This window comes from Patagioenas fasciata, chromosome 33, assembly GCF_037038585.1.
Source record: "Patagioenas fasciata isolate bPatFas1 chromosome 33, bPatFas1.hap1, whole genome shotgun sequence".
In the NCBI taxonomy this organism is placed as follows: Eukaryota; Metazoa; Chordata; class Aves; order Columbiformes; family Columbidae; genus Patagioenas; species Patagioenas fasciata.
Window position 1 is genome coordinate 1,615,091 of NC_092552.1, and position 12,675 is coordinate 1,627,765.

Consider the following 12,675-nt stretch of genomic DNA (forward strand, 5'->3'; position numbering starts at 1 on the left):
GCTCTTGGGGACACTACGGAGGACATTTGGGACACTATTAGGGACACTTAGGGACAATATCTGGACCTTGGGGACACTACTGGGGACATTAGGGACACCAAGGACACTATTGGGGATACTTGGGGACACTAAGGCCAACTACTGGGGACCCTTAGGGACAGTCAAGACACTCTTGGGGACATTAGGGACACTACTGGGGACACTTAGGGACAATATTTGGGGCCTTGGGGACACTATATGGGACACTAAAGACACTATTGGGGCTCTTGGAGACACTATGGGGGACATTGGGGACACTATTAGGGACACTTAGAGACAATATTTGGACCTTGGGGACACTATTGGGGACATTAGGGACACTCAAGACACTATTGAGGACACCTGGGGACACCAAGGCCAACTATTGGGGACCATTAGGGACACTCAAGACACTCTTGGGGACACCAAGGACACTATTGGGGACATTAGGGACACTCAAGCCACTCTTGGGGACATCAGGGCCACCAAGGCCACCCTTGGGGCCCCCAAAGCCCCAATTTCTCCCCAAAAGAGCCAAAAGCACCCCAAAAACTCCCCCATTTTATTGCTCGTACCGTACAAACCCGCGGGCGGGTGACGGCCACCGCGTCACCGCGTCACCGTGTCACCGCCCTCGGTGACACCAACACCGCGGCTTTAAGGCACCGAAACCCCCACTTTTTGGGGCTTTTTTTTGGGGGGAAACGCTCGGATTTTGGGGACGATGGGGACAACGTCCCCCCCGCCGTGTCCCCAAGGTCCCCAATGTGTCCCCAGGGTCTCATTTCCCCCCCGATTTGGGGTGAAATGGGGGGACGTGAGATGGTTTTGGGGTAAAAAAGAGGTCGGAAATTAAGGAAAAATATAGAAATAATTAATAATAATTAATTAAAAAGGCAAACGACCCCCGGGTGGGGGAAGAGGGGCGGCAAACCTGGTGGCCCCGGTGGCCCTGGTGGCCCTGGTGGCCCTGGTGGCCCATCAGTCCCGGATACTGGCTGAGTAGGAGAACTGGGGGAAGTGAGCCCGCTGGTCCAGCTCCGGGGAGCCCGAGGTGGCATCTGGGGACAAAAGGACAATGGTGGGGACAAGGGACAATGGTGGGGATGTGGGGACATGGGGACAAAGGGACAGGGATGGGGACAAAGGGACAATAGTGGGGATGGGGGGATGGAGACAAGGGGATAGGGATGGGGACAAAGGGAGAGGGATGGGGACAAAGGGACACAGGACAGAGATGGGGACACAGGACAGAGATGGGGACAAGGGGACAGGGATGGGGACAAGGGGACAGGGATGGGGACAAGGGGACAGGGACAAGGGGACACAGGGACAGGGATGGGGACAAAGGGACAAGGGGACAGGGATGGGGACAAAGGGACAGGGATGGGGACAGAGATGGGGACAAAAGGACAGGGATGGGGACAAGGGGACAGGGATGGGGACAAGGGGACAGGGACAAGGGGACAAAGGGAGGAGGATGGGGACAAAGGGACAGGGATGGGGACAAAGGGACAAGGGGACAGGGATGGGGACAAAGGGATAGGGATGGGGACAGAGATGGGGACAAAGGGATAGGGATGGGGACAGAGATGGGGACAAAGGGACAAGGATGAGGACAAGGGGACAGGGATGGGGACAAGGGGAAGGGAAATGGGGACAGGGATGGAGACAAGGGGACAGGGACAAGGGGACAAAGGGAGGAGGATGGGGACAAAGAGACAGGGATGGGGACAAAGGGACAAGGATGGGGACAAAGGGACAAGGATGGGGACAAAGGGACAGGGATGGGGACAGAGATGGGGACAGGGACAAGGGGACAAAGGGAAGAGGATGGGGACAAAGGGACAGGGGGACAGGGATGGGGACAAAGGGACAAGGGGACAGGGATGGGGACAAAGCGATAGGGATGGGGACAGAGATGGGGACAAAGGGACAGGGATGGGGACAAGGGGACAGGGATGGGGACAAGGGGACAGGGACAAGGGGACAAAGGGAGGAGGATGGGGACAAAGGGACAGGGATGGGGACAAGGATGGGGACAAGGGGACAGGGACAAGGGGACAAAGGGAGGAGGATGGGGACAAAGGGACAGGGATGGGGACAAAGGGACAAGGGGACAGGGATGGGGACAGAGATGGGGACAAAGGGACAGGGATGGGGACAAGGATGGGGACAAGGTGACAGGGACAAGGGGACAAAGGGAGGAGGATGGGGACAAAGGGACAGGGATGGGGACAAAGGGACAAGGGGACAGGGATGGGGACAAAGGGATAGGGATGGGGACAGAGATGGGGACAAAGGGACAGGGATGGGGACAAGGGGACAGGGATGGGGACAAGGGGACAGGGAAATGGGGACAAGGGGACAGGGAAATGGGGACAGGGATGGAGACAAGGGGACAGGGACAAGGGGACAAAGGGAGGAGGATGGGGACAAAGGGAGGAGGATGGGGACAAAGGGACAGGGATGGGGACAAAGGGACAGGGATGGGGACAGAGATGGGGACAAAGGGACAGGGATGGGGACAGGGATGGGGACAAAGGGACAGGGATGGGGACAAAGGGACAGGGATGGCGACAGAGATGGGGACAAAGGGACAGGGATGGGGACAAAGGGACAGGGACAAGGGGACAAAGGGACAGGGATGGGGACAAGGGGACAGGGAAATGGGGACAGGGATGGGGACAAAGGGACAGGGACAAGAGGACAAAGGGACAAGGATGGGGACAAAGGGACAAGGGGACAGGGATGGGGACAAAGGGACAGGGATGGGGGCATGGGGACAGGTGACAAGGGGACAGTGACAGTGACACTCACAGTGGTCCGGGGGGGTGATGGTGATGGACTGGGGACAGGTGACAGTGACGGGGAGAGGTGACAGTGACACTCACAGTGGTCCGGGGGGGTGATGGTGATGGACTGGGGACAGGTGACAGGGACAGGTGACAGTGACAGTGACACTCACAGTGGTCCGGGGGGGTGATGGTGATGGACTGGGCCGTGAACTCGTCATCGAAGTACCGCGTGTCGATCTCCGATGTCACCTGGGGCTTGAACGGTGGCACCAGCTGTGGGGACAGGGACAGGGTGGCTTGGGCACAGCGTAATGCAGCCCAGCTTCCCTTTCCTTTCCCTTCCCCCTTCCCTTCCCTTCCCTTCCCTTCCCTTCCCTTCCCTTCCCTTCCCTTCCCTTCCCTTCCCTTCCCTTCCCTTCTCCTTTCCCCTCCTGCTTCTTCTTGTCCCTTTTCCTTCCTTTTCCTCTTTTTCCATTTCCATCCCATTTTTCCTTTTCCCTTCCATTTTCCTTTTATCTTTTCCTTTCCTGTTTCCCTTTCCCATTTCCTTCCCCTTCCCTTTCTTTCCATCCTTTTCCCTTTCCTTTCCTTTCCTTTTTCCATTTCCATTTCCTTCCTTTTCCTTTTCCTTGTCCTTTCCTCTTCCCCTCCCCTTCCCTTCCCCCCCATCCCCTCCCCTTCCCCCTTTTCCTTCTTTCCCTTTCTTCCCCTCCCCTCCCTTTCCTCCCCTTCCCCTCCCCTTCCCTTCCCTCTTCCCTTCCCCCTTCCCTTCCCTTTCCCCTTCCCCTTTTCCCCTTTTCCTTCTTTCCCATTTCCGTTTCCCATTTCCCCTTCCCCTTCCCTTTCTTTCCATCCTTTTCCCTTTCCTTTCCTTTCCCTTTCCTTTCCTTTCCTTTCCTTTCCTTTCCCATTTCCATTTCCATTTCCATTTCCTTCCTTTTCCTTTTCCTTGTCCTTTCCTCTTCCCCTCCCCTTCCCTTCCCCCCCATCCCCTTCCCTTCCCCCTTTTCCTTCTTTCCCTTTCCTCCCCTCCCCTCCCTTTCCTCCCCTCCCCCTTCCCCTTCCCCTTCCCCTCCCCTTCCCTCCCCTTCCCTTCCCTTCCCCCTTCCCTTCCCCCTTCCCTTCCCTTTCCCCTTTCCCCTTCCCCCTTTCCCTTTTCCCCTTTTCCTTCTTTCCCATTTCCGTTTCCCATTTCCCCTTCCCCTTCCCCTCACCTTCCTCTGCACCACGTCCACCCAGTTGACGCCGCTGAAGAACCGGTGCTCCATCACCTCCTTGGCGTCGCTGGGTCCCCCGCCCAGCCTGGGGGACACACGGACACACATCACCCCGACTGTCCCCAATGTCCCTGTCACCCCCAAGCTGTCCCCAACACCCCTGAGCCATCCCCATCACCGCCACGGTGTCCCCAGCATCCCCATGGTGTCCACAACATCCCCATGGTGTCCCCAATGTCCCCAACCTCCACAGCATCCCCACAGTGTCCCTAATGTCCCAAATGTCCCCATGGTGCCCTCAGTATCCCCATGGTGTCCCCAGCATCCCCATGGTGTCCCCAACATCCCCACAGTGTCCCCAACACCCCCACAGTGTCCTCAACATCCCCAGCGTCCCCAATGTCCCCACAGCACCCCCAATGTCTCAAACGTCCCCACAGTGTCCCGAACATCCCCAACATCCCCATGGTGTCCCCAGCGTCCCCCATGTCCCCAACATCTCCCATGTCCCCAATGTCCCCATGGTGTCCTCAATGTCCGTGGTGTCCCCAATGCCCCCAGCATCCCCACAGCATCCCCAATGTCCCCACTGTCCCTGCAGTGTCCCCAGCATCCCCAATGTCCCCACAGTGTCCCCACAGTGCCCCCAATGTCCCAAATATCCCCATGGTGTCCCCATCGTCCCCAATGTCTGTGGTGTCCCCAACGTCCCCATGATGTCCCCAATGTCCCCAGCATCCCCATGGTGTCCCCAGTGTCCCTGCATTGTCCCCAGCATCCCTAACGTCCCCAATGTCTCCAGCATCCCCATGGTGTCCCCAGCATCCCCAACATCCCCAATGTCCCCAGCATCCCCATGGTGTCCCCAACGTCCCTGCAGTGCCCCCAGCATCCCCAATGTCCGTGGTGTCCCCATCATCCCCAATGTCTGTGGCGTCCCCAACCTCCCCACGGTGTCCCCAGCATCCCCATGGTGTCCCCAATGTCCCCGCATTGTCCCCAGCATCCTCAATGTCTCCAGCATCCCCATGGTGTCCCCAGCATCCTCACAGTGTCCCCAGCATCCCCAATGTCCGCGGTGCCCCCAGCAACCCCAATGTCCCCAACATCCCCATGGTGTCCCCAGTGTCCCCAGCATCCCCATGGTGTCCCCAGCATCCCCATGGTGTCCCCAGTGTCCCCGCATTGTCCCCAGCATCCCCAACATCCCCCATGTCCCCAGCATCCCCAATGTCCGTGGTGCCCCCAGCAACCCCAATGTCCCCAACATCCCCATGGTGTCCCCAGCATCCCCATGGTGTCCCCAGTGTCCCCGCATTGTCCCCAGCATCCCCCATGTCTCCAGCATCCCCATCGTCCCCAATGTCTGTGGTGTCCCCATCATCCCCAATGTCTGTGGTGTCTCCAATGTCTCCAGCATCCCCACGGTGTCCCCATCATCCCCAATGTCCGTGGTGCCCCCAGCAACCCCAATGTCCCCAACATCCCCATGGTGTCCCCAGCATCCTCATGGTGTCCCCAGCATCCCCATGGTGTCCCCAGTGTCCCCGCATTGTCCCCAGCATCCCCAGCATCCCCCATGTCTCCAGCATCCCCATGGTGTCCCCAGTGTCCCCGCATTGTCCCCAGCATCCCCAGCATCCCCCATGTCCCCAGCATCCCCATCGTCCCCAATGTCTGTGGTGTCCCCATCATCCCCAATGTCTGTGGTGTCCCCAATGTCTCCAGCATCCCCACGGTGCCCCCAGCAACCGCAATGTCTCCAGCATCCCCATGGTGTCCCCAGCATCCCCACGGTGTCCCCATCATCCCCAATGTCCGTGGTGCCCCCAGCAACCCCAATGTCCGCAACATCCCCACGGTGTCCCCAGTGTCCTCGCACTGTCCCCAGCATCCCCCATGTCTCCAGCATCCCCATCGTCCCCAATGTCTGTGATGTCCCCATCATCCCCAATGTCTGTGGTGTCCCCAACGTCTCCATTGTCCCCCTGACCGTTGCTTGGGGTCCTTCTTGAGCAGGCCGGCCAGCAGGTCGCGCGCGGGGGGCGCGAGCGAGCGGGGGAAGCGGATGTCCTCCATGAGGATGAGCTCGAACAGCCGCTCGTGGTCCTGGTTGTAGAAGGGCAGGCGGCCGCACAGCATCTCGTACATCACCACCCCCAGGCCCCACCAGTCCACTGCGCGCCCGTAGTCGTTGTCCTCCAGGACCTGTGGGGACGGGGACAGGGGGACATGGGGGGGACATGAGGGGACATAAGAAACCACAGGGAGGAGGAGACAGAGGAAGGAGGAGGAGGAGGAGGAGGAGGAGGAGAAGGAGGAGGAGGAGGAGGAGGAGGAGGAGAAGGAGAAGGAGAAGGAGGAGGAGGAGGAGGAGGAGGAGGAGGAGGAGGAGGAAGGAGGAAGAGGAGAAGAGGAGAAGAGGAGAAGAGGAGAAAAGGAGGAGAAGGAGAGGGGGAGAGAAGGAGAAGGGAGAGGAGAATGAAGGAAGAGAAGGAGGGGAGGGGAAGGGAAGGGAAGGGAAGGGAAGGGAAGGGAAGGGAAGGGAAGGGAAGGGAAGGGAAGGGAAGGGAAGGGAAGGGAAGGGAAGGGAAGGGAAGGGAAGGGAAGGGAAGGGAAGGGAAGGGAAGGGAAGGGAAGGGAAGGGAAGGGAAGGGAGAGGAGAAGAAGGCAGAGAATAGAAGAAGAAGGAGGAAAAGCAGAAGAGACAAAGGCAAAGGTGAAAAGGAGGAAAGAAAAGAGGAGAAGGAGAAGAGAGAAGGGAGAAGAAGAAGGGAGAAGGGAGAAGGGAGAAGGGAGAAGGGAGAAGGGAGAAGGGAGAAGGGAGAAGGGAGAAGGGAGAAGGGAGAAGGGAGAAGGGAGAAGGGAGAAGGGAGAAGGGAGAAGGGAGAAGGGAGAAGGGAGAAGGGAGAAGGGAGGAGAGAAGCTCCAGGGAGACCTTATTACAACCTTAATGAACTTAAAAAGGGGCTCTAAGAACAGCTGGGGACAGATGATTCAGCAGAGGCTGTTGTGATAGCACAAGGGGCAGTTTTAAACTGAAATAGGGCAGATTTAGACATAAGAAGGAAAGTTTTATGTGCTGAGGGTGGTGAAACACTGCCCGGGTTGCTTGAAATGTCAAAATGGTGCCAGAATCACCTCAGAAAATGGTGCCAGAATCTCCTCAGAGCTCAAAATGGCACCAGAATCACCTCAGAAAATGGCGCCAGAATCACCTCAGAGCTCAAAATGGTACCAGAATCACTTCAGGGCCAAAGTGGCAGCTCCAGGGGCATCAATTCTGGGAGTTTTAGCCTCTATTTCATGATATAATGGAAGAAAATGTACAAAAAGTGACTGATGTGGGAATTATTGATAAACAGAGTGACCCCCAAACTGCCTCAAAATGGCGGCGCCTGAATCACCTCAGGGCTCAAAATGGCGCCAAAATCACCTCAGAAAATGGCGCCAAAATCACCTCAGGGCTCAAAATGGCGCCAGAATCACCTCAGGGCTCAAAATGGCGCCAGAATCACCTCAGGGCTCAAAATGGCGCCAGAATCACCTCAGAAAATGGCGCCAAATCCCTCAGGGCTCAAAATGGCAGCCCCGGGGGCCCCAATGGGGGGACGCGGTGGTCACCTCGGGCGCCAGGTACTCGGGGGTCCCGCAGAAGGTCCTCATGGTGGCCCCGTCCGTGATCCCCTCCTTGCAGAGCCCGAAGTCGGTGATCTTGATGTGCCCGTCCTTGTCCAGCATCAGGTTCTCCAGCTGGGAGGTGACATTAAGATGGAGGGCGGTGGTGAGGTGACATGGGGACAAGGAGACCCTTAAGGACACATGGACATGGGGACAAGGAGCCCTGGGGACACACACATGGGGACAAGGAGACCCTTGGGGACACACAGACATGGGGACAAAGAGGCCCTTGGGGACACACAGACATGGGGACAAGGAGACCCTTGGGGACACACAGACATGGGGACAAGGAGACCCTTGGGGACACAGACATGGGGACAAGGAGGCCCTTGGGGACACACAGACATGGGGACAAGGAGGCCCTTGGGGACACAGACATGGGGACAAGGAGGCCCTTGGGGACACACAGACATGGGGACAAGGAGATCCTTGGGGACACAGAGACATGGGGACAAGGAGGCCCATGGGGACACACAGACATGGGGACAAGATGAGCCTTAAGGAGACAGACATGGGGACAAAGAGACCCTTGGGGACATGGAGCCTTGAGGACACACAGACATGGGGACAAGGAGCCTTGGTGACACCGACACATGGGGACAAGGAGACCCTTGGGGACACAGAACCTTAGTAACACAGAGACATGGGGACAAGACAACTCTTGGGGACAAGGAGACTCTTAGGGACACAGAGACATGGGGACAAGGAGACCCTTAGGGACACACAGAGATGGGGACAAGATGACCCTTAGGGACACAAAACCTTGGGGACACACAGACATGGGGACAAGACAACCCTTAGGGACACATAGACATGGGGACAAGGAGACCCTTGGGGACATGGAGTCATAAGGACAAGGAGACCCTTGGGGACACAGAGATGGGGATGAGGAGACCCTTGGAGACAAGGAGACCTTTGGGGACACACAGATGTGGGGACAAGGAGACCCTATGGACACAGACATGAGGACAAGGAGAACCTTGGTGACACCAAGACATGGGGACAAGGAGCCTTGGGGACACACAGACATGGGGACAAGGAGCCTTGGGGACACACGGATATGGGGACAAGAAGCCTTAGGGACACAGAGACATGGGGACAAGGAGACCCTTGGGGACACAGACATGGGGACAAGGAGACCCTTGGGGACATAGAGACATGGGGACAAGACAACCCTTAGGGACACAGACATGGGGACAAGACAACCCTTAGGGACACAGACATGGGGACAAGGAGACTCTTGGGGACATGGAGCCTTGGGAACAAGGAGAACCTTGGGGACATGGAGACAGGGGGACAAGGAACCTTGGGGGACACACAGACATGGGGACACAGAGTCCCTTGGAGACACACAGACACGGGGACATGGAGTCCCTGGGGACGCACAGCCACGGGGACACGGAGCCCTGGGGCCACATGACCGTGTTGTCACCTTGATGTCCCTGTAGACGACGTCGCGCGAGTGCAGGTACTCGAGGGCGGACACGATCTCGGCGCCGTAGAAACGCGCGCGGTCCTCGGAGAACACGCGCTCCCGGGACAGGTGGAAGAACAGCTGGGAAACGGGGAGGAAGTGAGCGGGAAGGGAGCGGGAAGTGGACGGGGGGAAGTGAAACGGGGGGGGAAGTGAAACAGGGGGGGAAGTGAAACGGGGGGGAGAAAGGACGAGAGGGAAATGGAGCGAGAGTGGAGCGGGAATGGAGCGGGAGTGGAGCGAGGCGGAAACGGAGTGAAAGGGAAATGGAGCGGAAATGAAGTGGAAATGGAGCAAGGCGGAAATGGAGTGAAAGGGAAATGGAGCAAAAGGGAAACGGAGCAGAAATGAAGCGGGAATGGAGTGGGAATGGAGCAAAAGGGAAATGAAGCGGGAATGGAGCAGAAGTGGAGCGGGAATGGAGCGGAAGTGGAGCGAGGCGGAAATGGAGTGAAAGGGAAATGGAGCGGAAATGAAGTGGAAATGGAGCAAGGCGGAAATGGAGTGAAAGGGAAACGGAGCAAAAGGGAAACGGAGCAGAAATGAAGCGGGAATGGAGCGGGAGTGGAGCGAGGCGGAAATGGAGCGAGGCGGAAATGGAGTGAAAGGGAAATGCAGCAAAAGGGAAATGGAGCAAAAGGGAAACGGAGCAGAAATGGAGCGGGAATGGAGCGGGAATGGAGCAAAAGGGAAATGAAGCGGGAATCAAGTGGAAGTGGAGCGGGAATGGAGTGGGAATGGAGCGGGAATGGAGTGAAAGGGAAATGGAGTGGAAATGGAGTGGAAATGAAGCGGAAATGGAGCAAAAGGGAAATGGAGTGGGAATGGAGCGGGAACGGAGCAAAAGGGAAATGAAGCAGGAATGGAGTGAGGCGGAAATGGAATGAAAGGGAAATGGAGCAAAAGGGAAATGGAGCAGAAATGGAGCGGGAATGAAGCGGGAGTGGAGCGAGGCAGAAACGGAGTGAAAGGGAAATGGAGTGGAAATGAAGCGGAAATGGACCGAGGCAGAAATGGAGTGAAAGGGAAATGGAGCAAAAGGGAAACGGAGCAGAAATGGAGCGGGAATGGAGCGGGAATGGAGCAAAAGGGAAATGAAGCGGGAATGGAGTGGAAGTGGAGTAGGAATGGAGCGGAAGTGGAGCGATGCGCAAATGAAGTGAAAGGGAAATGGAGCGGAAATGGAGCGAGGCGGAAATGGAGTGAAAGGGAAATGGAGCAGAAATGGAGCGGGAATGGAGCGGGAATGGAATGAAAGGGAAATGGAGCAAAAGGGAAACGGAGCAGAAATGGAGCGGGAATGGAGCAAAAGGGAAATGAAGCGGGAATTGAGCGGAAGTGGAGTGGGAATGGAGCGGAAGTGGAGCGGGAATGGAGCGGAAGTGGAGCGAGGCAGAAATGGAGTGAAAGGGAAATGGAGTGGAAATGAAGCAGAAATGGAGCGAGGTGGAAATGGAGTGAAAGGGAAAGGGAGCAAAAGGGAAACGGAGCAGAAATGGAGTGGGAATGGAGCAAAAGGGAAATGAAGCGGGAATGGAGTGAGGTGGAAATGGAATGAAAGGGAAATGAGGCAAAAAGGAAACGGAGCAGAAATGGAGCGGGAATGGAGCGGGAGTGGAGCGAGGCGGAAATGGAGTGAAAGGGAAATGGAGCGGAAATGGAGTGAAAGGGAAATGAAGCAAAAGGGAAACGGAGCAGAAATGGAGCGGGAATGGAGCGAAAGGGAAATGGAGCAGGAATGAAGCGGAAGTGGAGCGGGAATGGAGCGAGGCGGAAATGGAGTGAAAGGGAAATGGAGCAAAAGGGAAACGGAGCAGAAATGGAGCGGGAATGGAGCGGGAATGGAATGAAAGGGAAATGAAGCGAGAATGGAGTGGAAGTGGAGCGAGGCAGAAATGGAGTGAAAGGGAAACGGAGCGGAAATGGAGTGGAAATGGAGCGGGAATGGAGCAAAAGGGAAATGAAGTGGGAATGGAGTGGAAGTGGAGCAAAAGGGAAATGGAGCGGGAATGGAGTGGGAATTTGGGAGTTGAGAAATTTTAAAATTTGAGAATTTTGAAATGTGGGAATTTTGAGAATTTTGGGAATTTGGGAATATTGAAATGTGGGAATTTTGAAAATTTGGAAATTCGGAAATTTTGGAATTTGGAAATTTTGGAATTTGGAAATTTTGGAAAAGTTGAAATTTGGAATTCAGAAATTTTGGGATTCTGGAATTTGGGAATTTGGATATTTGGAAAATTTGACATTGTGAATTTGGAAACTTGTAAATTTGGAAAATCAGAAATTTTGAAATATTGAAATTTGGGAATCCGGAAATTTGGGAATCGGAGAATTTTGAAATTTGGGAATTTGAAATTTAGGAATTTGGGCATTTGGAAATGTTGACATTCAGAAATGTTGAAATTTGGGACTTTTGAACTTTTGAACTTCAGAAATTTGGAATTTTCAGAATTAGGAAATTTTGAAATTCAGAAATTTTGAAATTTTGAATTTGGAAATGTGCAATGTGGCCGTGCGCACCTCTCCGCCATTGGCGTACTCCATGACAAAGCAGAGCCGGTCGTTGGTCTGGAAAGCGTATTTTAGGGCCTGAAAAATAGGGAAAAAAGGCGAATTTGGGCGAAAATTGGGCTGGAAAACATCATATATATCATATATATATATGTATAATATATACAGCCATAGCACTCTGAGAATGGCTGATCTGGGAAGCTAAGCAGGGTCGGGCCCGGTCAGTACTTGGATGGGAGACCAGCTGGGAGTAGCGGGTGCTGTGGGCTGAGCCAGCACTGGGCCTTTGTGGCCAGGAAGCCAATGGGACCTGGGGGGGATTAGAAGAGGGTGGTCAGTAGGTCAGGGAGGTTCTCCTGCCCCTCTACTCTGCCCTTGAAAAGGGGTTTAGTTCAGGTACTGTCGCAATACACTTGGGGATCATATATATATATGATATATACAACTATAGCACCCTGAGAATGGCTGATCTGGGAAGCTAAGCAGGGTCGGGCCCGGTCAGTACTTGGATGGGAGACCTTGTGGTCAGGAAGCCAATGGGACGTGGGGGGATTAGAAGGGGGTGGTCAGTGGGTCAGAGAGGTTCTCCTGCCCCTCTACTCTGCCTTTTAGTTCAGATACTATCAGGATATACTTGTGGATCATATATATATATATGTAATGTACCCTGAGGATGGTTGATCTGGAAAGCTAAGCAGGGTCCACCCCGGTCAGCACTTGGATGGGAGACCATGAAGGCCAATGGTACCGGGAGTGGATGAGAAGGGGGGTGGTCAGTAGATCACAGAGGTTCTCCTGCCCCTCTACTCTGCCTATCAGGATATACTTGGGGATCATATATATATAATATATACCCCCATAGCACCCTGAGAATGGCTGATCTGGGAAGCTAAGCAGGGTCAGGCCCGGTCGGTACTTGGATGAGAGACCTTGTGGCCAGGAAGCCAATGGGACCTGGGGGGGATTAGAAGGG

General features: G+C 55.5%; 1 protein-coding gene across 1 annotated transcript in view; it reads right to left on the reverse strand.

Annotated features, from left to right (window-relative positions):
- Window positions 1–566: 566 nt before the first annotated feature.
- The window catches only part of LOC136114082 (RAC-beta serine/threonine-protein kinase), a 41,683-nt gene continuing 29,574 nt past the window's right edge, over window positions 567–12,675 (reverse strand). The window contains exons 8-14 of the mRNA XM_071800889.1: window positions 11,712–11,780; window positions 9,147–9,269; window positions 7,658–7,786; window positions 6,027–6,241; window positions 4,031–4,118; window positions 2,987–3,089; window positions 567–1,079 (exon numbers count right to left, since the gene is read on the reverse strand). Of these exons, the coding sequence (XP_071656990.1) occupies window positions 1,000–1,079; window positions 2,987–3,089; window positions 4,031–4,118; window positions 6,027–6,241; window positions 7,658–7,786; window positions 9,147–9,269; window positions 11,712–11,780 (807 nt within the window). The 3' untranslated portion in view covers window positions 567–999. The remainder of the gene's footprint in view (window positions 1,080–2,986; window positions 3,090–4,030; window positions 4,119–6,026; window positions 6,242–7,657; window positions 7,787–9,146; window positions 9,270–11,711; window positions 11,781–12,675) is intronic.